This window comes from Ixodes scapularis, unplaced genomic scaffold (assembly GCF_016920785.2).
Source record: "Ixodes scapularis isolate PalLabHiFi unplaced genomic scaffold, ASM1692078v2 ptg001421l_1__unscaffolded, whole genome shotgun sequence".
In the NCBI taxonomy this organism is placed as follows: domain Eukaryota; kingdom Metazoa; phylum Arthropoda; class Arachnida; order Ixodida; family Ixodidae; genus Ixodes; species Ixodes scapularis.
This window is the reverse complement of record NW_024610148.1, coordinates 203,320-227,570: the sequence shown is the minus strand read 5'-3', so window position 1 is coordinate 227,570 and position 24,251 is coordinate 203,320. Positions and strand designations below refer to the sequence as shown.

Below are 24,251 nucleotides of genomic sequence, written 5' to 3'. Positions count from 1 at the left end.
CTCACCTGCGTGAAGAAGATCAGAGGATTAGACATAGTGCACACATGAGTGCTGCCTTGCCCTCTGATGGCGAACCGTTCAGACAGCCCTTTTGTAGCTTCGTAGGCCACGGTTGATGTCGATGCCGATCTTGTGCTTTCGTCAAAGACGAGGCGCTTGTTTCTGCCGTCGTCCTCGTTGTCGGCGAGGAAGGTGATGCCGCCTACGTGTCCTTGAGTAGTCTTCAAACTTGATAGTGGCACAGTGACGGAGCGGTCCGCTGGGTCATGCTGGCGCGACAACGGACAGGCCAAAGCAGCCTGAGCGATTAGGAGCTGCGTGAAGAAGATCAGAGGATTAGACATAGTGCACACATGAGTGCTGCCTTGCCCTCTGATGGCGAACCGTTGAGACAGCCCTTTTCCCGGTGCGTCGGCGCCCTTCTCTCCCGCTCTTCACCTCCTCGCTTCGGGTCGTGGTGGCAACGGCGGTTTGGAGCGGAGGTGTAAAAAACGGGAGTTTTCTTAAGGGGTGTCCAAACAGGACACTACGAAACCCGCGACTCCGGCAAATCGTGCCGCGCTCTGCCGCGATCCGCTTCCGGCCGTCGGAGGGATATTTCCCTCAGTCAATTCTTCCCGGGGGGAAACTTCCCTCCGTCAAATCTCCCCCTCGCTTCCTCCACGGCGGCCTTGCTCTGCTTATCACGTGGGTCCGGAGAGCCACTCACACGCTCTGTTGGCTGTCGGTCAAGGCCTCCGCTCACAATACGGAACCGCATCGGACGCCATCACGACGAAAGTGAATCTCGACAAAGAAAGCAGATCCGAGGCGGGCGAAACGCACCCTTCGACGCAGGAATGTCCCAAATCCACCCAAAGCCGGATCTCCTTGGCCTTCGAGCCGAGGCGACGGCGGTACGCGAGGGCGTTGGCGAGGTGAGACAGACGCAGGTGGCGTGTGACGTCAATCTGAAGAGGAGAGCAGTCGTGATCGTAAAAAATTTCTCGACTCCTGCAAACATTTTCACGACTCCGACAGACCGTAAAAATAGAAGCGTCCGCTTCAATTTTCACGATTTGTCCGAGTCGCGTGTTTTGTAGTGTCCTGTTTGGACACCCCTTTAGACCGCGTTTTCCCCTCCGCTAAGCCCTCCACAACGAAGAAGCCTCTGCTGCGCCTGTGCGCCGATGGCCTTGACTGCAGGGTTTGGGGTCTCGTAGCGGGTTGCGGAGGGTGTTGGGGGACAGCGAAAACGATCTACAAAATCTCCCTAACGTCGACTCGCAGGGCCGCTCAATATTTGACATCACTGCACGGGCGCGGATCGCGCGGGAACTTTAAATTCGGTATTTGGAAATTGTTTTTTTTTTTTTTTTACATCACAAATACTGAATTCCCAAGTTCCGAATTGCGAGGATAATGTCCAGGCATCGTTTTCAATCGTTTCGTATAATAAAAAAATGTGCATGTTTTTGACGTGTCAGTGCCCCTTTCAAGGAGGTTCTGAAAACCTGGAAACCACAGCAGCGTAGTCTGACAGCAGGGGATGACTACTTCCATCCGCTATTTTGTGGCTATGATTCATAGGAACTCTCTGCGATTCCTCAGGAATAAACAATACAAAAAAGTAATGACATTTTTGTGCTCCGCGAAATTCGATGGTTTTAGCGGGAAACAAGCTCCGCCCATTGCCCAAGCTCTCTCGGTATAAACGGCTCTGCTGTTGTCTCACGTCGCCAAGCACAACCGAGGTCCGAGCTCGAGGTACGAGCCGGTACGAGCACGCTTGACGAGCATGGAACGGGTCGAGGTTGCCAGATACCGGATGAATGATTTGCTAGCTCCTATGCCCTTTGCAACCGGCGGCAGTTTGCGCCTGCGAAACTGCCTGCCTGGCCGTGCAACTGACCTAACATCAAAAAGCAAGCTACCAAAAATACGCACCAGGGGTTGCGTACAACACTTAAATTTCGATTTAATACATTTTAGAAACGACCTCGCACAAGGTTACGTAACTTATAACTAATTGATGTGCCATAAATGCCCTATATGACCAACAATTCTCACCGAAAATATTGGCTCAATACACATTTACTTTCTGATGGCCCGTGCGGAACGAAGAAGAAGCTGCATGCACATAGATAAAGCCGCAGAGCCTGACACAGCTCAAGGTTAAGGAGCACGCGACAGGACTAAAATAGGCGACCCTCAGACCCCCGTAGTATATCAGGTCATGACCGGTTGTGCATTAGTCTCACCAAATCGCAGCTTTGTCGTGCGTTATGGCGATAGCTGCTACTCACAGTGACACTGTTATTAATTTTGGTTTGAGCTAGTTGGTTCGTGCCAACTTAAAACATATAGAGCGCAAAATGAATGCACAAAGACGAGCAAACACAACGTTCAACAAACACCCCAGCGAAAAACGCAATCGCTTTCGAATCTGAACCTTTACCGCTTTCCTACAGTGACACCTTCTGACCTTTGCAGCTTCAAATAACAACAATATATATATTTATATTAGTAATAATATTTTTATTTATTGTGACCAGTAACAGCCGAAGCCTAAGCACTGATGCACTCGTTACTAGTAAACAAGAATAAATATAATAAAAACATAAGAAAGGTAATAAATTCCAACAAAATAAAACAAAATACTCAGCAGTGACAATGTATATACATCAACCACATACATGGCGCAAGCACTTTTTAAATCGGCACAAATCTGTATTGAAAGTGCCTTTATTAGATGAGTCTAGATGGTTTAAATAGCTTTGAATGTGACCCGATCGTGACATAAATTTTGTGGGGTCAGCGTGGACCGTGCGGTGATTTCGAACATTTCTTCCAGGTATATGCTAATGCACAGATGAGACTAATAAGCTAATATCGAAGTAACAGTATATACATTTAAACAAAAACATAAGGTCTCGCGAACACCGTCTTGTTGCAAGTTCAGATGTCTGCAATGATTTTAGTACTTCAAGGTTTACTTATGAGTCGTATGAACAACTACAATGACAAAATCCAGCAATCCTTTTATGTATAGGTTCCAGATTTCTTAAAGCAGTCATACTAAGACTGTTCCAGATCCTTGGACAAAATCATGTTTTGGGAGATATATGCTCTGGTAAAGCATAAATGAAAGATATACACTCGGACAACTTTTGATAAATACTGAGTTTACACTGAAAAGTCTAAAACAAGAGCTCACAACATGCGAAACATGCGGGTTGATGAAAGTAAGTTCGGAGTCAAGAAAAACTCCAAGGTCTTTTACACACACTACATGGTTAATGGCCGCTATTTCTGAGTGGTACACAAATTAAGTAGGATCAGTGGTAGGCGTAAAGGATATAACATTGATTTTATCAAAGTTGAGTGTAAGACCATTGTCTAGACACTACTGACACATGGCGTTAACATCTTCTTGAAGTTGTTCACTTAATGTCAATATGTTTTTGTAGATTTCGAGATCGTCTGCAAACGGCAAGAGACGTGAATGATGAACGACGTCTTGGATGTCCTTAACAATAACATGAAAACGAAGAGGTCTAAGGTTGGACCCCTGGGGTACTCCAGATGGTACAGAAAAGAAGCGTGATTTTGCGTGAGCATACCTGACCCTATTCGCTCTTCCAGAAAGATAACTGCTGAACCAAAAACAGTAATCATCACTTAGCCCGCACACAGACCGTTTATGTAACAATAGCTTATGATTTACATGATCGAATGCCTTACTACAGTCGAAATACACAGCATCCGGTTTTTCTCGCGAAAAAACAGTGGGGGCAACTTCAATTAGGAAACACAATATTCGTCTCAACAGAACGACCACTCATGAAACCGTGTTGCGTATCAGGTATTACGCGCTTGAAATAATGTGCCAAATCTTTTTGGATAATATTTTCGAGCACCTTCGAAAAAAAAAAAAAAAAAAAAAACAGTAATCAAAGATATGGGTCTATAGTTCGGAACATTTGTTCTGTTACTAGGTTTAAAAAAGCGGGAAACTGATTGCTTCAGTGACAAATTAAATATGTGTTGAAGTACCGGAGCTAGAATGTCGACGCACTCTTTAACAATAAAGTGTAGTATGCCATCAAGGCCGTATGACTTTTTAGATGGTAGCTGACGAATCGACCCTATAAAGTCGTCAAGACTCAGAAGACGAGGTGGAACGTGGTCTTGAACAGCATGTAAGACGTCTGAGCTACCAACAGTAAACAATAAGTAGGTGCAAAAAAAAAAAAAACAAAAAAAAAGGATCTGCGAAGAGATTGCACACAGTTTTAGGGTCGGTAGAATATTTTCCATCTATCTTTAGTGACGTGAGTACATGCCTATTGGACGTGCGCGTTTTAACTAGACGCCAAAAACCCCGGGGACGCTTAGAAACGTTGCCTTCAACGTGGTTTTGATAAATGTTTTATCTGAGTTACTACCTGAGTTAAAGCAGCGACGGCTTCGTCGAAGGAACCTAAGCGAAGCACGTCATCCCAAGCGTGCATTGCATAAAAACGGTACAGGTCGAGATAAGACACATTGGCATAATCGAGCCTACATATGCTTATGCTGTTGACAGGTACAACTTGCACTTTAAGGTTAATAGAAAATGGGACATGCCACACATCAACTGGAACGAATGGACTGCTGACACCAGCGACATTATAAGTTTCGAGATTTCAAAAAAAAAAAAAAAAAAAAACGTTTAAAGCATTACCGCATTTATTTAGACATGAATGCAGACATTTAGACGTGATATAGATCATCGTAATTAAGAAAAAATTAAAGCTGATTGCCTTTTGAGAGCTGACGGCTAAGGAATCGCTGCTACGCCAGTTTTCAGGCACGCTGAAATCGCCGAGAAGAACGATATTAAAGTTAGTAGGGTCAAGTTTTTCCGATAAGGCATCCAAAACTTGTCCAAATGCTTGAAAAAGGGAGAGACGGTGGTAAATATTAATTTCCAGTTAGAAGATTGTTTGGCCCTCCCGTTTTTACCTCAAGCCATACGCATTCTTCGTAACTTTCAAGATCCAAATGTCGAAGTGCCGTAATATTTTTGGGTATGGCAATCAGTACACCCCCACGGTATTTCTGCGGTCTCTACGAGCAGTAGTTGTCAGAAAAGTATTCGCATGATGAGGTATCGCACGTGAGCCAGGTTTCCCAGACACCCCAGCCTCTGAAAGCACAGCACGTTCGACACACTTTTCGGCTTTTGTACGGAGACCTAGCTCTTACATTCTGATAGTTATCCGATAATGTTTTGAGTGATTTATGTGGTCGCAGTTTCGTATTCGTCAGTTTTTAGTGTGCGCCAATATTTACCAAAAAGACAGCCTTCAGGCCGAACTAGAAGGTCGTTAATAAGATCTAACTTGTTTGCACAATGACATGAAATGATGACTATAAAGGAAATTAAAAACAGCGCGGAAAGACGAGGACCAGACAAAGAAGTGACACGGACGTAGCGCTACGTCCGTGTCACTTCTTTGTCTGGTCCTCGTCTTTCCGCGCTGTTTTTAATTTCCGAAGTATGTACTAACTCGCCCAAGCCTCAACTTTAGTATAAAGGAAACCTGCTTTTGAGCCTTGTACAGACGAGCGTTGTTGATGTACTTCTGTCATTTTTAATGAAGTGTCTTATTATCGACATCGGCCGGTAAGAAGTATATGTCATCCGTGTAAACGAACGCTATGATGTCTTGTTGTAGAAGAATGAGACAAAAACGATCCATATGGTAAACTCTCAGTTTCTGTAAAGCGACCATACTTCACCTTAGCATTACAAAAAAAAAAAAAGGTTTATTTGGCAAGCATTTCTGACTTCAAGCTTGGAAATAAGTTTGTAGATTGATGGAAGCCATATTTCTCGACAGCATAGCATATTCTACGCTTTGTTTAACAGCCTAGGTGGGCTTCAATACATCTACTGTGGCGTCTGTCCATCCTCTCGATCACGTCTTTTTTGTTGTTGTTGCCTGAGCGTGCAATTTCTCGAATTAGTCGTTTATGTCACTCCCACTATTGCGTCATAAAACTAACGCGTTCAAAGTAACGAGAGAATTACGGGTTACCTTCAAACTCACGTCACGCATTCCTCTTGAATCCCACCAACGAGCAACGTACTTAGTTATTTTTTCGAGTGAGTAACGAGTAACGGTATTTAGTTACTTCAATCCAGTAACGTGTACATCTCTAATCGAACGCTGTCTTAGCTCGCTTCGCGAGAGGCCAATTAGATCTCGCGCTCTCGCTTTCGCGGTCACCAACGTCGTACCCCAGGGGTGATTTGTAGTGTCCGAAGGTCAGAGCCGTCTGTGTCTCCTACGCCCGGCACAGTTGTGTGCCAGGGCTCCAGTGCCGTATGAGAACGTCCACCCTCACGGGGAAGCGTGACAGAGGCACAGACGGAAGCTCATAAGAGGGCCAACGAGACAGAGAAAGGGGTATTTGATTCGTTACCGCCAGATAGATACCAGCCGCCCTCTGACGGCAGCTAAGGCCCCGAATCGAGCTGCCGAAGTGTTCGTGTATTCTCCCGATCATCCGTTCTTTATTCGTACGCTTCTACTATTGAATTTATGCATTTTGAAAATTATAAGGTTCCTGTCTCATCTGTTCACTTTTTTCCAAAATCCAACGTAAACCTTTTCCTCCGGACGACCTACGTGGAAGAACATCTCCTTTAACTTAAAAGCCTTACTGAAATAATCAAGAGTATCCAAGCTTAGAGAACGCTTAACCTTCGCCTTTAAAAGTGGAACTCGATAGCTAAACATATAAAATTCCGCTCGTCCCAAGCCGTACAAGTGTCTCTGCCCGTAACTAATCTGCAATCAAAAAAAAAAAAAAAAAGAGCGTCTTTGTGTGGCATAGTCAGTTGCATAATTGGCTTGCAACCGAAGGGTCGTGGGTTCGAATCCCGCCAAAAATTTTTCAATTTGTTTTCTTCAATGCAAATTAATAAATTTAAAAAGTAAAATCATTCGAAACAAGTAACAACCTTTAATTCGCCTTACATACCGTTTTAATTTCTTTCATTCAACGCGTGACGTCTAGTTTCGCATAAGCGTTGTGGGTTGTCTGAAGTTGCCAGGCGAGGTCATGTACCTATGACGTCATGACCCTATTGACCAATCAGGATTTTCCCGTCAAAACGCCACCGATACCGGCTTTTCTGAGACACGAGCTCTTTAACACTACCGCGTGACTCTAAGAGCAAATGTTCATTGTGCTTAAGAACTACGTCCCGGTTCGGACGGCCCGTCCCGCTCAAGTCTCGCGGGTGGATTCAGCGAGGGCTTGAAGCGCGGTGGGTGCGTCGTTGCCTGAGGGTGAGCCAGCCATTCCTCAAACGAAAGGGTGTGGGGGAAATGGGAGGAAGGGTGGGTGCTTTACAGGCAAACGTGTACATAAAGCGTTTGCAAGCTTACGTCTTACTTGTATGCTATTACTTTTATAGATAACTAAGTAACCACTTAGTTACTTTTTGAGCGAAAGTACCAGTATTCCGTTGTTTAGTCACTTTTTGAGAGAGTAACGATTAACGGTATTCAGTTACTTTTGGAGGGGAACGCGTACGACACAAATTACCGAATTTGGTTAGTACCTAAGCATGAACGTTTCAACTACGGGTCTTTCTGGGCTAAAACATTAAAAAAAGGATAATTTCAGCAACCAGCTAGCACATCAAAGTGAGTAGATAATGTTTTTTTCTTAATGTCTGTGTTTTACGCACATGCATAACAAGCGCTTACAACCACGGCAACGCTAATTCCCAGTTGATTCTTCCAACCAACAGATTGCGCAATGTGGCGATTCAGTATGTAAACATCGGAAAGCGGCTACTCCTACAGTGAAACGACACATTTAGTGTCGTTTCATATTAAGATGGAACGCATTCGTTTTTAATGCGAGTAACGAGTAGTCTACCTAGTTACTACTTTTTAAACGACTAACGAGTAAGAGGACGTAGTTACTTGTTTTAGTGATTTTTTTTTACATGTCTGATTGCAAGACCAGCAAATGTGAGAAATTGAGGGGTATATAGCGCACTTGGAGCAGGAATGAGGGGTCGGCTCGTTCGTATATTTGGTGCGAAAGATGTGCTTTGATGAAAAGAAGTTGTTTGGCTTTTCGACAGGGTCTTCGGAGTGTGGGGCGAAAGGGTCAGCTGTCTCTGTCGTTCTGGAAGCCTCGACTTTCCCCGGGCCCGCTAAGAGCTTTCGCTCCGCCTGCCAAGCAGACGGTCGTCCATGGCTAGACCGGCCGTCTACCCTCCAAAAGCGCATATTTGCTCCAACGGTCCTGCTTTAAGTGGCCAAGGGCGCAAGTCACCCTTCGATTCCCTCGAAAGAGTGAGCGAAGGAAGTGCGGCGCGAGGCGTAGAAATGGTGTTCTGCGCTGTTCCAAGGACTCTGCAAGGATAAGATTTGAAAATTGGATTCACCTACGTCAAGCGAAAATGCCCGGAAGCGTGCATTACTTGCGCGCTTTGGCCACGGGGTAGCATTGACCGCCGGCACGCCCTATTAGCGAAGCGATGGGTGACAGCCTGTCACCCATCGCTTTCCGTCGGGAAAACTAGGCGCGGCAATGCCGGGAGGTGGCGTTGCCGATGACGAGCGATGCCAAGATCCTCCAAGATCGTCGGAGCTTTCCCACTCAAACGCCGCAACGCCCCGAAACGACGCTTCTGTGACGGTGTCGAATAACCTCGACGTTACCATCGACGGCCACGACGCGAAGGCACTCGTCGACACCGGAGCAGACTATTCCGTTTTAAGTGGGAGGCTCTCCCGCCGCCTTCGAAAAGTTATGACGCCGTGGGATGGACCTCCAATACGAACCGCCGAAGGACATCTCATTACACCAGTCGGGAGATGCACTGTTCGCGTCGAGATCCACGGTGAGACGTGCCCTGTGAAGTTCGTCGTTCTACAAGACTGTTTCAGAGACGTCATTCTCGGCATGGACTTCCTGTGTGCATACGGCGCCGTCATCGACCTTGGTGAGAACAGATTAACGCTGCGGAAGCCTGTTCTGCCTTCAGAGAAACCCCATACAGCGTTCACGTGGTCGCTGCCGACCACGTGAACTTGCCGCCGCGATCAAGTGTTGTCGTACCCGTCGTGACAGATGCAGCTACCCGCGGCGAAGTTGTTCAGGAAGGCAACCTCCAGTTGCTTCTAGGAAGAGGAATAGGCGTCGCACGAGGAGCAGCTGAACTTCAGGATGGCCGCACTGTGGTCCTTGTGACGAACTTCCGGAATGAATCGCAACACCTCAAAAAGGTGCAGCCGTTGGCCACGTCGAGGAACTCCGAAACTCCGCCGAAATCGCCGCCATTACTGACGAATCCTCGCCACCTCAGCAAGACGGTACGTCGCCAGCGCCGCTCGACGTCGACCCTCAGCTTCGGACCCGAAACGACGGCAGCTGATTAACCTCCTTACCGAATACCGTGACTGCTTTGCGACGTCCTCGAAGGTGCGCCAAACAGCCGTTGCGAAGCACCGCATCCTTACCGAGGACGACGCGCGCCCTGTGCAGCGATCACCGTACAGAGTCTCTGTTAAAGAAAGGGAGGTGATCCAGGAGCAAGTTCAAGAGATGCTGAACGACGACATAATCCATCCATCAAGCAGTCCGTGGGCCTCTCCAGTCGTACTGGTTAAGCAGAAGGACGGAACGCTTAGGTTCTGCGTGGACTACCGACAGCTGAACGCGGTAACGAAGAAAGACGTCTATCCACTCCCCCGCATCGACGACACTTTAGACCGGCTGCGCCACTCCCGATACTTTTCATCGATGGTCCTAAAGAGCGGTTACTGGCAGATCAAGGTCGACGAAAGGGACCGAGAAACGACAGCCTTCGTCACGCCGGATTGACTGTACGAGTTCAAGGTGATGCCCTTCGGACTGTGCACGGCGTCAGCAACTTTCCAGCGTGTAATGGACACCGTACTGGCAGGACTGAAGTGGCAGAGCTGTGTCGTCTACCTCGACGACCTCGTAGTGTTTTCCGGCGACTTTGACGAGCACTTGCGACGACTTCGAGTTGCTCTCCAAGCCATACGGACCGCCGGACTCACCCTGAAGCCGTCAAAGTGTCGGTTCGCCTATGACAAACTGAAGTTCCTCGGTCACGTGGTTAGTAACGAAGGCGCTCGCCCCGACCCAGAGAAGATTCGCGCCGTCGCAGCATTTCCAGCGCCGAGAGACAAGAAGGCCGTCCGAAGGTTCCTTGGACTATGTGCCTACTATCGGCGCTTCGTTCGAGATTTCGCAAGGATTTCCGCACCGCTAACAAACCTCACAAAGGACGCCGAGAAGTTCGAATGGGCCGAAGGGCAGCAGCAGGCATTCGACGAGCTGAAGCGACGACTGCAGACTCCTCCTGTTCTTGGACATTTCGATCAGGATGCGGAAACCGAAATTCACACGGACGCAAGTAACGCTGGGCTTGGCGCGGTACTGGATCATGTACAGGAAGGCACCGAGCAAGTTATCGCCTACGCGAGTCGGACACTGTCCAAGGCGGAGAAAAATTACTCCACGACTCAGAAAGAATGCCTTGCGGTCGTCTGCGCAATCACGAAGTTTCGTCCGTACTTGTACGGGAGCCCGTTCCGTGTTGCTACCGACCATCACCCGCTCTGCTGGCTTGCGAACCTCAAGGACCCGTCAGGACGCCTCGCTCGATGGAGTCTCCGACTACAGGAGTTCGACATGACTGTGGTCTACAAGTCAGGCCGCAAGCACAGCGACGCCGACTGCCTGTCCAGAGCCCCCGTCGAAACGCCTTCCGGCAGCAGCGACGACGATGACGACGAGTGCTTCCTAGGCGCAGTCAATACCGACATGGCACGACGTCAAAGAGACAATCCTGAGTTGCGCGCTCTAATCGAGCACCTCGAAGGACGAGGGGGGACTGTCCCCCGTGTCGTCTCGAGAGCCCCGCCGACCTTCGTCCTCCGAGAAGGTGTGCTTTACAAGGAGAACTTCGGAGACAACAGCTCGTCATGGCTGCTGGTAATCCCTACCGACCTTAGAGCGGAGATGTTCCAAGCCTGCCACGGCGACCCGACGTCCGGACACCTTGGTTACAGCCGTACGCTGGCCCGAATTCGTGAAAGGTATTACTGGCCCAAGCTGCAGAAGACCGTTCACCTCTACACACGATCGTGTCACGAGTGCCAGCGACGCAAGAAACCGCCGACGAAGCCGGCAGGTCTCCTGCAGCCAATTGCTCTCCCGACCGCACCGTTTCAGCAGATTGGAATGGATCTACTTGGTCCTTTCCCACCATCGACGCAAGGCAACCAATGGATTATCGTCGCTACAGATTATCTCACACGGTACGCCGAAACGAAAGCCCTTCCTTCAGGGACTGCTGTGGGAGTCACCAAGTTTTTTATTGAGTCCATCGTCCTGCGGCACGGCGCTCCCGAAGTCCTGATCTCAGACCGTGGATCATCATTCATGGCCCAACTGACGCAAGAAGTCCTTCGTCTCAGCCGCACCAGCCATCGTCGCACCACGGCGTACCACCCGCAGACCAACGGGCTGACGGAGCGACTCAACAAGACCATCGCCGACATGATCTCCATGTACGTCGACGTGGAGCAGAAGACATGGGTTGAGGTATTGCCGTACGTCACATTTGCCTACAGCACGGCCGCGCAAGAGACCACCGGAGTGACACCGTTTCAACTGGTTCATGGTCGCAAAGTATTGACGATACTGGACGCGATGTTGCCCCACGAACTGGCTGTCGACGGAAGCGACGACGCCTAAGTGATTTCTCAACGGGCAGAAGTCCGTCAGCTCGCCAGACTTCGTATTCAAGTCCAACAACGTGTCGACACTGGCCGCTACAACCTTCGCCGTCGGGACGTCCACTTCCAGCCCGGAGACAGGGTATGGGTGTGGACACCAATACGGCGCCGCGGTCTCAGCGAGAAGCTTCTCAAGCGCTACTTTGGACTCTACAAGGTTCTTCGCCGTCTCGGTGACTTAAACTACGAGGTGCTTCCCGACGGAACTCGACCATCAAGACGACGTCAACCGCGACCCAAAGTAGCTCACGTCGTGCGCCTCAAGCATATTATGACCGATAGAACTTCGGACTCTCGTAAAACTGTGAACTGTGGCTCGCGATTCTACTGTCCTTTTTTGCGGATGATGCGCTTTTAAGGGGGGGGGGGGGGGGTGATGCCGCGCGCAGGGTCACGGAGTTGTAGAAGATTCTTGTTTATTCTTGCTGCGGACATACCTTCTGTCGTTCATCCCTGATTTTGTTGTTCTAGAAAGTGCGTGTTCATTCTCGCCCCGAGCGCGCTACGCTCGAACCTTTTCCGCCGAATCTTCGAGATAGTGACTCACTCTAGATAAGAAGCCACCCGCAACCTTGTCGAGGCAGTTTCGCCCCAGCGTTCGACTCTGCTCTTTCGCCGACTTCGACGCCCGCGACGCTCTACTGTTATCTTTTGTTTCCTTCTTTATTTTGGGCGCAAGTTCGCCCGATTAAATGTTTAGTTCACTCAGTTATTTGACGCCTCATCACTTGTAATTCGTGATAATATTAAAAAGAAAAGAGCAAGCCGAGTGCAGCGCGTTGCCCAGGAACAGTTACGCGGGGGAGATGGTGAGGGCTTTTCCGTTCCGGGAACTGGTTTCTCCACGGGAGACGGCCGCCAAAAAGGAGTAAATAAACAGAACCATTTTGCTTTTCACCAGAGTTAGACGTCCTCTCTTTTTCGTCGTCAAAAACACGAACAGCAACAGCAACTCACACTGCGCGTCTCTCCGCCCGGCGATGGGGAGAGGGTGCAGGGCAGCCAGGCCCTTCTCCAGCGGTCGGCGGGAGGGAGTGGTGTGTGGAAGCCTATCAGCTAAGGCTGGGCAATTGATCGATGAACCTTCCGATTAATCGATTAAGGCTTTAATCGCGATCAATTTTTTTAGCCGGTTAATCAGTTTTCTAATCGGTACCCAAAAGGAGGTCGATTAGACGCACTCACGGCTCTATCTTGGAAGACCTGCCCAGACAGAAAGTTTGGACAGGTCGTCCTGCCCAAACTAAAAGTAACGACACTTGGCCATATTGTGTCTTAATATCATGGTTGCCAGTTATCTGAAGCTTTATCTGAAATCACAGGAAACGCCTTTTCCGACATCCACAAATGTTTAAACAGTTCGTGACAGAGCGAATCAAAATTGCGTGACCTTCCTAACACCGAATCTAATGCTGAGGATGTCGCACTTTTGTATCATGACGATCGGCACGAGCCTAAATGGCGGCGCCCACAACAATGCCGGGGAACGGAGTGCCGATACTCTAAGCTCAGCTCATTTAGTGGCTCTAGGTTGGAATATATGTATCATCAATTGTAAACGTCCTTTGCGGCGTGTACCAGACTGTAAAATAAGTCTTCAAAGGCAAGCCAAGTGGTTGCATTCTTCTCAATATATTATAGAAGTCAACACAACCGATTAATCGATTAATTATTCGTAGAAAGGGTGGCGATTAATCGGGTTAAAATGATTAATCGCCGCCCAGTCCTGCCATCAACCTGTCAGCGGAGAGAAAATGGCCGGCGTAGCCATTTTTTCTCCACTCGGGGGCCGTTTGCTTGTTACCACCGCCGCCTTCGCGGATGTCTGGAGCGGACCGGTTTCCTTCAGGAAGGTGAGCATGGCATTGAGGGCTCGCCCCTTTGGTCTGTTTTGATCCGTGCAATTTCTTCCTTGGTTCCGCAGGTGAACCCCAGTTCGGCGTTGGCCGCCTTCAGCACCGCTCGAGCGCCTTCGTGTTCAGCGCATTCAAGGAGATGGTGGCCGGTGTCAGCCTAGCCGCAAGCCCGGCTGTCGGGGTCAGTGTCCCACCGCATGTAGTTCCTGCGCACCGGGATCATGGCGCTGTGGGTCCTGAGATGGTGGATGACCGCCGCTGTCCGGGGTTGTTCCTTGTGCCTCTTCGTCCGTCCGGCTTCAGAAGCATCCAGCGAGTGAAAAATGCGCCGAAGACGCCGCCGCGACGGCATCATGAACGAAATTGCGACTGTGCTTAGGATTTCTCAACGGTGGCGGGTGCTGCTTGCGAGTTCGTGGTTTTCGCTAAACGTGCTTATTGAGACTGTGTATGTGTCCGTGAGGTGCACCTGCTCGGTTTTATTAGCCGAGCAGATTATCGGTTTATTACCGCACATCAGGAATTTACTCAGCGGCATTGTGAGTACTCTGAACGATATTTTTCTTTGTGATCAAGAAGTCAATTGTCCTTATTTAATATGGTCTCTTTTGTCTACATCTGCTTGCACCCTTGTTTGAACAAACGTTGGTTTTCATCGTCTATTTGAGTTATAATATGCAGGTAAAACTAGATGTCCGCAATTAATTTTCAATACTGTTTTGAACTGCATTTTTATCTATATTTCACAGTCATTTGTGCGTCTAAAGGGTTTATGGGCTAAGGGGTTTGGGCTGTAGGGTCTGACGGGTTGATGGGCTGAAGGGTTTTTCTGTGGGGCATCCCTGAAGGTACTCTCTGTAGGATGTTTCTGAAGGGTTTTAAAGGCCTGCGAGGTCCCATAATCCTTCAATGCCGATGGGCTCTTTAGATTTATTTTCAATAGGGCGGAGATGCGTTTGATAGGGAAACCAAAACTGAGTATGAAAGGCTTCCAAACCGAGTAAATGTTTAAAACTCTGTATATCTGCGGGTGCACGGCATTTCTTTACAAGAGTGCTGGTTTATTTGTTTTTTTACGATAGCCTGAATGCTTGGTACATGTTGGAAACATACCTCGAAGTTCGCAAACTCAAAATATTTTTCTCCTAATTATATTGTTACGACGAATATAGATATATACAATGATTTAATTTACATTAGGTGAAGACTCAAAATGACGGTTACAATCATTCAAAGCTCGTTGCCTCTGCCTCTTCTTCTTCTCTTGTCTCACCACGAAAACGTTCCTTCTTTTTCTTCTTAACATCACTTCCCCTCGGGTGGAAACGGCGTCCCGCCGTTTGAATGGGGGATGTATGGTTTGAGCCGGAGGACGTGAACTGTTTGTACATGACGATGGCGGTTATTTTGGGGAGGTTCGACGGGTTCGACTGTATAATTGACGTCACTTGTTCGGTTGAGGATCCTATAAGGACCGCGATATCGAGGTAGTAGCTTCTGAGCAAGGCCGACTTGTCGCTGGGGGGTCCAGAGCCAGGTTCGTCGCCTATTCACCAGGTCACCTGGTGAATAGGCGACGAAAGTGTGAGTGCTGTCATAACGGGCGCATTGCCGTTCCTGAGAATCAAGAGTTCGCAGGCGTGCAAGTGGTCGTGCCTCTTCAGCACGGCCTATGGCGTCCGATGCATAGTCGGAAAGTGAGGCTTCAGGGCGTAGCGGAAGCAGTGAGTCCAACATGAGGAGGGGTTCATGACCGAAAAGAAGATAGAAGGGAGAGTAGCCGGTTGTGTTATGAGGAGAGGAACTATATGCGAAAGTTACGTAAGGGAGTGCAACGTCCCAATTTTTGTGCTCGTGGGTAACGTACATTGCGAGCATGTCGGCAAGGGTCCGATTAAGGCGTTCTACGAGGCCGTTCGTCTGTGGATGGTAGGCTGTCGTTTTTTTGTGAAGAATGAAGCAGAGGTTCAAGATTTCACTTACGACGCGAGATATGAAGGGCCGTCCACGGTCGGACAAAAGTTCACGAGGTGCTCCGTGAGGATGATGTCTTCGAGCAGGAATTGGGCGACGTCAACTGCCGTTCCGGTCAGGAGGGGCCTTGTGATTGCGTAGCGTGTGGTGTGATCGATCGCGACCGCTATCCAGCGATTACCAATTGAGGAGGTAGGGAAGGGACCAAGAAGGTCAACTCCTATGCGGTGAAAAGGCTGCTCAGGAGGATTCAGAGGTTGTAGAAATCCTGGAGGACGGGAGGCGGGTGTTTTTCGGCGCTGGCAGGAGTCACACGATGTGACGTATCGCTTCACTGTTCTGTACATATTTGTCCAGTAAAATCGTTGCTTCGCTCGGGCGTAGGTTCTGACCACACCCAGGTGACCGGATGATGGTGCGTCATGCAGCTCGGCGAGAATAGACGTTTGTAAGTGCTTGGGTATGACCAGAAGCCAAGAACAACCGTCGGGTCGAAAATTTTGTCGATAGAGAACGCCATTTTGGAGAGAGTAGAGACTTGAAGAAGGCGTATTGGTGTTATCTCTCAGATCTGAAATGATAGAGTGCAGCAGTGGATCAAGGTTCTGTTCCTGGGCAATGTTCAGAAGGTTCGAGATAGGAAGAACGGGAATATCAGAGTCTCCATTGATGTGGCTAGTAGAGTCCACGGGGTAACGGGATAGGCAGTCGGCGTCTTGATGGAGCTTCCCTGATTTATAGATTATGGTGAAATCGTACTCTTGGAGTCGAAGAGCCCATCGTCCAAGGCGGCCGACAGGATCTTTCACAGACGATAGCCAGCACAGGGCGTGATGGTCAGTGATTACAGAAAACTGGCGGCCAAACAGGTATGGCCGAAATTTTGTTATTGCCCACACAACCGAGACACTCCCGCTCGGTGATCGTGTAATTTTTTTCGGCTGAAGAAAGCGTGCGGCTAGCGTAAGCAATTACTCGGTTGTGTCCACATTGAATTTGAGCCAAAATAGCACCAATCCCATGGCCACTGGCATCTGTGCGTAGCTCAGTCGGGGCGGAGTCATCAAAATGACCTAGAATGGGGCTGGTTGTTAGAGCGGTCTTTAAGCATGTAAACGCTCGTTCTTCGTCCGATTGCCATAAAAAAGGTGTGCCTTTTTTCAGAAGGTTGTTAAGTGGGCGAGCAGTATGTGCGAAATGGTGTATAAAACGGCGGAAGTATGAAGACAATCCGAGAAAGCTACGGACATCCTTAGTGCACCTCGGTCTTGGAAAGTCCTGTACAGCTGCTACTTTGTCAGGGTCTGGTTGAACGCCGGTTTTATCCACCAAATGACCCAAAATTTTTATTTGACGACTGCCGAAGTGGCACTTGGACGAGTTTAATTGAAGGCCGGCGTTACGGAAAAGTTGGAGTGCTTGGGCCAGGCGCGTCAGGTGCGAGGAAAATGTGCTTGAAAAAATAATTACATCGTCGAGGTAACATAGGCAGGTCGTCCATTTTAGACCTTTAAGCAGGCGGTCCATCATCCTCTCGAATGTCGCGGGAGCATTGCAAAGGCCGAATGGCATAACTTTAAATTCGTAGAGGCCATCTGGTTTAATAAATGCTGTTTTTTCTCGATCTGAATCGTCAACTGTAATTTGCCAATACCCCGAGCGTAGGTCGATAGTGGAAAAGTACTCGGCACCGTGCAAACAATCCAGCGTGTCATCAATACGTGGGAGTGGGTAAGCGTCCTTTTTTGTGATTTTGTTCAAGCGACGGTAGTCGACGCAGAACCTCCATGATCCATCTTTTTTCTTAATCAATACAACGGGCGATGACCCGGGGCTAGAGGAAGGTCGAACAATGTCGTTCGAAAGCATGGTGACAACTTCTTGTTGAATGACTCGGCGTTCGCTGGCTGACATTCGGTAAGGTCTGTGGTGAACGGGAGTTGCGTGGCCGGTGTTGATGCGGTGTGTAGCAAGGGTCGTTTGTCCAAGGGGTCGGTTGTCAAAATCAAAGATGTCATGGAACTCCCATAGAAGAGCTTGAAGGCGCTGTTGTTCGGAAGGGTCCAGCGTGGAGTCTACCATGGTGAGTATGTTGAAAGGGTCTAGGGGAGCTGGGCGGGTTGAATTAGAAGGGGGTGAAAGGTCTGCTGCAATAGTGGAGACTGCGGCCGTGTCTAGCGATGAGCTTGTTGCTAAGGAAGCACCTTTTGGCAATACTTGTGTACTGGAACTAAAGTTAGCTATCCATACGCGGGTGCGGCCATTGGCAATTGGAACAATGCAGTGCGGGAGGGCAAGCTGTTTCGCGAGAAATATGTCCTTGTTAGGCGTTAGAACGTAGTCTCCATTGGCAACAAAGTGATTTGAGTGAAGTTCGACGGTAATGGCGGCAAGCGGCGGGATCCGATGACTTCCAGTGGTGCATAATCTTGAAACGATTGATTCAGACGTGTGGGCTGAGGTAGGAATGTCGAGGGCAATGGTTCCTGTGGCGCAATCAATGAGGGCGGCGTGCGTCGACAAAAAATCCCATCCTAGAATCATAGCATGGGGGCGATTGGAAATCACGGTGAAGAGAACGCGAGTGGTTTCACTGTTTATGGTAATTTGAGCGCTGCACATTCCAAGAGGTGAGATAGCGCGGCCGTCTGCACCCCGGAGGAGCTTAGGATCCGGGGGCGTCAAAACCTTGTGAAGCTGGCGTCTAAGATCTTCTCTCATAATGGAGATGGCGGCACCGGTATCTACAAGCGTCAATATAGGAACGTGGTCGACTGAAACTAAAAGTTCGTTTTGTGTGTTGCTTATAGCGTCCTGTAGAGGATTAATGGGCACAAATTTTGATGCAGCCCCACTTCGCGAGGCTGCACGGTTTAGTTTCCCGAAATGCGGTGGTCGTGGGTGGGGATGTTGAGCGACGGGGCATGGGCGAGGGTGAGCGGCGAAGATAGGGGGAGGGGGAACGGCTGTATCGTGTGGGCAACCTGGGCTCGTGATCTTGATGAGGGTAGAGGTTGGCTGATGGGCTGGAGTGACGTTGAAAAGAACGACGGTAGGCAGTCGATGAGAAAATGCGCGGTCCATCGTTGAATCGGCGGCGACAATAGCGAGCAATATGCCCGATTCCATGACAGTGAAAACAGACGGGTCGGTCATCTGACGTCCTCCATGCGTTAGGATCCCTTTGTGGACTCATAGAATTGGTGGATGGCAAGTGGTTGAGAGGACGAGGAGGCAGACGTCGGCTGTCTGGTCGTTCCGGAGGGACGAGCCGCTGGATTTCTTGTTGAACCAGCGCTTGAACGGCAGATACTGGAACTGCTGCACTACTTGAATCAGCAGGGAGAGCAGAGGTCTCTGTTGGCAGCATAGCTTCCAATTCACGGCGTACTATCCGAATGATTTGGCTCTCGGATATAGGCGGATCCTCACAGGTGGATGTTGGTGTCGTGTTGGGCAGGCGTGTGAAGTTGGCTGTGATCCGGCGTTTTTTAGCCTCTTCGAAGCGCCTGCACTCTTGTATAACAGCATCCACTGTGGCACAATCTTTAAATACAATCAACTGGAATGCATTGTCGGCAATACCCTTAAGAATGTGAGTTACTTTGTCAGCGTTAGTCATGACAGGATCAGCCTTCTGACAAAGGGAAAGAATATCTTGAATGTACGTAATATAGGATTCCGTTGGCGTTTGGACACGTGAAGCAAGCTTGCGCTTCGCGGAGAGCCTTCGAGCAGTAGGATCGCCAAAGAGATGTTGCAGCTGTTCCTTACACATGTCCCAAGACGTAATAGTTTCCTCGTGGGTGAGGAACCAGGTTCGGGCTGTGTCTTGTAGATAGAAAATGACGTTTGCAAGCATGATAGTTGGGTCCCACCTGTTATGGACGCTTATTCTTTCGTATAGGTGGATCCATTGTTCTACATCTTGATCCCCGGATCCGGTGAAGTTTCCAGGGTCACGAGTGTGGGCGATGATAAGAGGGGACGTGGGTTGCGACGGTGTGCCCTGCGGTGGGGTACTGCCGGATGCCGTGCTGCCGGAGGCCATTATCATAGATGAGACGGGAAGCTGTCGGCTCCGGAGTTCCAGGTTGATGGGGACGGAGAGGTAGATGGACGGATCGCACCTCCACCAAAATGTTACGACGAAGATAGATATATACAATGATTTATTTACATTAGGTGAAGACTCAAAATGACGGTTACAATCATTCAAAGCTTGTTGCCTCTGCCTCTTCTTCTTCTCTTGTCTCACCACGAAAACGTCCCTTCTTTTTCTTCTTAACAATATAAAACGCTATTGCCCATTTCCATAAAACAATAATACATTAAAATGTTATTGTTCGATGCGTACTTTTTGTGGGAGCGAAATTGCTAGCTTACCATAACACCCTGTATACGGTCCCCTCCCCTTTACTTCCTTCATTATGAATACATCATAGTTCCACCCACGTTTATGGTCAGAGCTTGACCCTGCGAGTCCGAGTTTAAAATTTAAAAAAAAAAGTAGCGATTTTACCTTCATGCTCGTAATAATAAGATCCAAGCTTTTATGAAACTTTATAGCGATATTGTATAATAGGCTCCGTCTACGTTTCTTGAGTTTCCGCGACTATAATCAATTCCAGTTTCGGTCTAGTGTCCAATGTTTAGGACCATCTTATTGCCACCTCTTCAATCGATGTTTTTGTCGAAGAATAATTTAAAAATACATAATGAAACTTTGTCCTTTTTTATTATTCTGATTTCTATTTCGCTTTGTGCTTCGCAGTGCTTACTTTATATTATGACGAAACTATAGTCACTTAAGACAACTTAAGACTCATTCCGTTTCGTAGATTGTCAGTGAGTAAAGCGGGAATTCCTTGTCATCACTATTTTAGTGTAAGATGTAACGGTTTGAACATTTTAATTCGCCTCAAGAAACAAAAGGCCGTTTACAACGGGTCAACGAAATGTTCTTGGATTTTTTAACGTTTACTGCAAAAAACTAAAGATTAGAACCGCTCTCGCTAGTACTTTTATTATTATTTCAAAAACTTGTTTTCATCCACTCATGAGGTTTCTTGCTCAAAAGTATATCTGGCCAGGCTCGCGGTCCTCTGCGCTAATTTTTTCTGGGTGGTGGAAAGGTGGTAGCTCTGAGCTACGTTTGCTTGGAACAGCCCCAACGCCTGATAAATGACGCCTCTGTTGTGCTTTGTTAGATGTTCGTGTGTCATATCTTTCACGTTAAGGTACCTCTATGTTAGATTCTTATCGGGCGTTTCAAACAATCCTGCAACGTATTCCTCCAACAAGATGTCGGCTATCCACGGCACCATCTGTAAATATACAACGTAATGAAAACATAAATATATAGTGTGACCAAGGTTTTGATTAAATCGTCAGCGAAGTACAGCGAAATATTCGTTGTCGCTGATTTGCCTCACAATTGATTCAACACATGAATATGCACATCTAAACTAGTAATACAAATTACCTGTCGCAATAATGTTTTTTGTGAAGTTCTTGAATTTGTATGTTTCTTCCTAGAGGCTAAAGCAGAGATCACACTGCTTATACATCATACAAAGGACGTTCTGCAAACACGAGGCATCGCAATTTCAGTGCTTCAAATGCCGCGTTCCCAAGTTTCTCCTTGAACTTATTGCCATACGGCATTCGAAGCACGGATCTCGCGGTCACTGGCGTTCGACTTTGTATGCAGACTGTTTTTTGTATCATCATAGTTACGAGCCTTCTTACTGCGCGTGCGCATTCAGCCCACTATTTTGTATGAAGCTGGTTTTAAACTTGCGCTGTTTTGTTTTACATTGAGAGCTACGCGATGCTTGATTTTAGATAACCAGAAAGATTCAACTGTCTTCATAAAAATATACTTAGAGAGATTGTCCGGTAAACTTTTGTCTTTCAAAAACAATTAAATTATATTGTCATTGCTTTTAGATACATCATGGTCACAGTATCCCAATTCTTTTATATTTTGCCCCACAAGTACCTCAATTTGAAACAGTTCCCAACTGATTAGATTGAACCCGCAAATCACACAGCGTTTTTTGTAGGCCACAGCGCAAGCTCTGACGTAACATCATACAAAGTAACCCAGGACAGCTGTGGACTGCGGTCTCGGTAAAATAACTTCGTACTGAAAAAGACAAGATTTACGGTACCCTATTGGAAAATTTCGATGATGGAAAGATGATGGAAAAGGCTCATACAAGCATAACCGTAATATGGGACATCCTATACAAGCGAAACCTCGGCTCCAGTATAGTGGATTAAGGCGGAATGAAACAGGTAGGCGGAACCATACAAGCGTGTCGTATTATGGGACATCCTATACCAGCGTAGTGGATTATGGCGGAACCATGGAGGCGGACGGAACCATACATGCATAACGTAATATGGGACATCCTATACCAGCGAAAAGGCGATACCAGCATGGTGGAGCCGTATGGCTCCACCATGCTGGTTTCGCCTTGTCACTGTTGTACAGGGCGATTTAGTTTTAAGCTTTACGTATATGTTTAGAAAGGTCGTGAAAGCTAAATTAATGCGGTTTGTGCAGGCGAGTTATACGGCCAGGTGTACATAGTATAGGGACCTAATCGTAACAATCACTCAGATAATTAAATACAATTTGTCAATTAACTTTTTAATTAGTGAAAATGAAAATATGGTTTCAATTAGAAACTTGCTGAGTCATTGAAAACCACAAAATCAACTCTTTCTAGAAGGATATAATGCAGGGGTAGCATTTTACGCATTCTGTAAAAACGCTTTATTTGGACGAGTTTCTAGGTTTCAGTTTCTTATCAGAGCTCATATGTCTGCGCCCACACTCCTGTTCCCCAGGGGCTTAGACGCGCAACACATGTGCGCCTTGCTTCCCTCCATCCTACGAGGGAGGCGAGGGGTCGGCTTCGCACTGCGGCCACCGGGCAGCAGGACCGCAGGTGCAAAGATGCGCTCTGGTAAGAAACCGAAGTCTGGAAACGCGTCCAAATTAACCATTTTTTTAGAACGCCATAAAATGCTTCTCTTGTCTTAAATCTTCACATTGAAAGTTGATTTAGTGTGTTTTGATGACGCTTAGCAAGTTTCTAATTGGAACCATGAATCTATTTTCACTGATTAAAAATTTCAGGAACATACTATACTTAGAGAGAGGCTGAAGCGGTTTTGTATTTGAGAAAACACTTTTAAATCTTCTTCATATGACCTCCAGAATCTCAAATATCAAAATTATTTGGTAATTTTATGAATCGAGGCTGCATAGAGTCATTTTTAAAGCGCTGTGAAAGCACTTCCCTGGAGAGCAACGTCACAAAAGCAGCTTTCGGAATCTTTGCTCACGCATCTTCAGCACCTATCAAAGCTATGCACGCACGTGCTATTTTTTAAAAGGGCAAAAAAATGTGTCCCGACTGGTGCCAATGCGAGAGAATATACCTAGAAAACTTGCGATTGGACGCGCGGCCCTTAAGCGACAAACGCTTCGCGGCCGAAAGGTCTTCTTACGATGTCACTATTGGTAGGAGGTTTTTTTTTGTGTTTTCTCACGTTTAGTTATATCTTTGTGGAAAACGAATGGGATATTTAGGTTTGCGGGATAAAACTACGCTAGAATGAACCTCCATCTAGTTTTCTGAAAGAAGTCTGGCACATCTCTGTAATAACCCGACTGAACATTACAAATTAGTCTTTTATACTATGCCGCCCTGGCCATGCAACTCACGTGCACAGACCGCGTAAATGTAGCTTTCATGGCTTTTTTAAAGTCTGTAAAACATACAAAAAAACACTCTCTAGAATGTCCCCCAATACGATACAATTGTATGGTTCCTTTCCCGCTTGCATTGTTCAAGAAAGACTTGTGGACATCCAGCGTTTCATTGGAATGCTGGAGGTCAGCGAGTCTCTACATCAGTGAGTGGTTTCAAACAAACATGATGTTTGCACACCAGTAAGCTCTTATCCAAGGCTTACCAGGAGCACTAAGAGCAGAGGCAAAATGTTGTGACCTGGTAAATTTGGTTGCAGGTATTTATTTTTAGAAGAACTGCAAGCAGCAAAGCTTAACTTTGCTCAAAAGAAGATAATTAAAAATTCAATACTGAACAATGGTGTCCCTTGAGCTGTCAGACCAAACTCCCACTCTTGCCATTCAGGAGTTCCTAACTTGTGCGTAGAGGATCAGCACAACCCAGATTTGTGCTGCAAGCGCACCTGCAATATAAAAGTTGAATAAACATGAGATGAAATATGAGACGTTTAGAATACTCTGTAATGTGAAATTAGAGCACAGATCTTGAAGAGGAGTATGGGAGGGTATGCCCCTCCTCCCCCTCCCCTACTACTCTTCGGCCCCCTCCGATTTAGCGGGAAATTTCCCTGAATTTAGCGGGTTAAGTTTTCCACTAAATTTAGCGCGGAAACCCCTCCCAGTTTCAGCATGAATGCAAAAATATATGCAGACTAGACCTTGTCCTCAACACAAATGCAGTTTTTCTGCTAAAAGTAGCGGGGAAAATGACGTCGCATGACCGTGTCATGTCATCCATAAAAAATTCAGTTTCTCAGC

General features: G+C 47.5%; 1 protein-coding gene and 1 pseudogene across 1 annotated transcript; both read right to left on the bottom strand.

Moving 5' to 3' along the window:
- Position 1: 1 nt before the first annotated feature.
- LOC120847682 lies at positions 2 to 19,697 on the bottom strand (the record flags this gene model as incomplete). The annotated part of the gene is made up of 3 exons (XM_040219540.3): positions 2 to 5; positions 76 to 314; positions 19,053 to 19,697. Coding segments are annotated over 3 exons (888 nt in total), but the record flags the coding sequence as incomplete, so codon positions are not given.
- Positions 19,698 to 20,718: 1,021 nt separating this feature from the next.
- LOC115310034 overlaps positions 20,719 to 24,251 on the bottom strand; it is a 29,942-nt pseudogene continuing 26,409 nt past the window's right edge.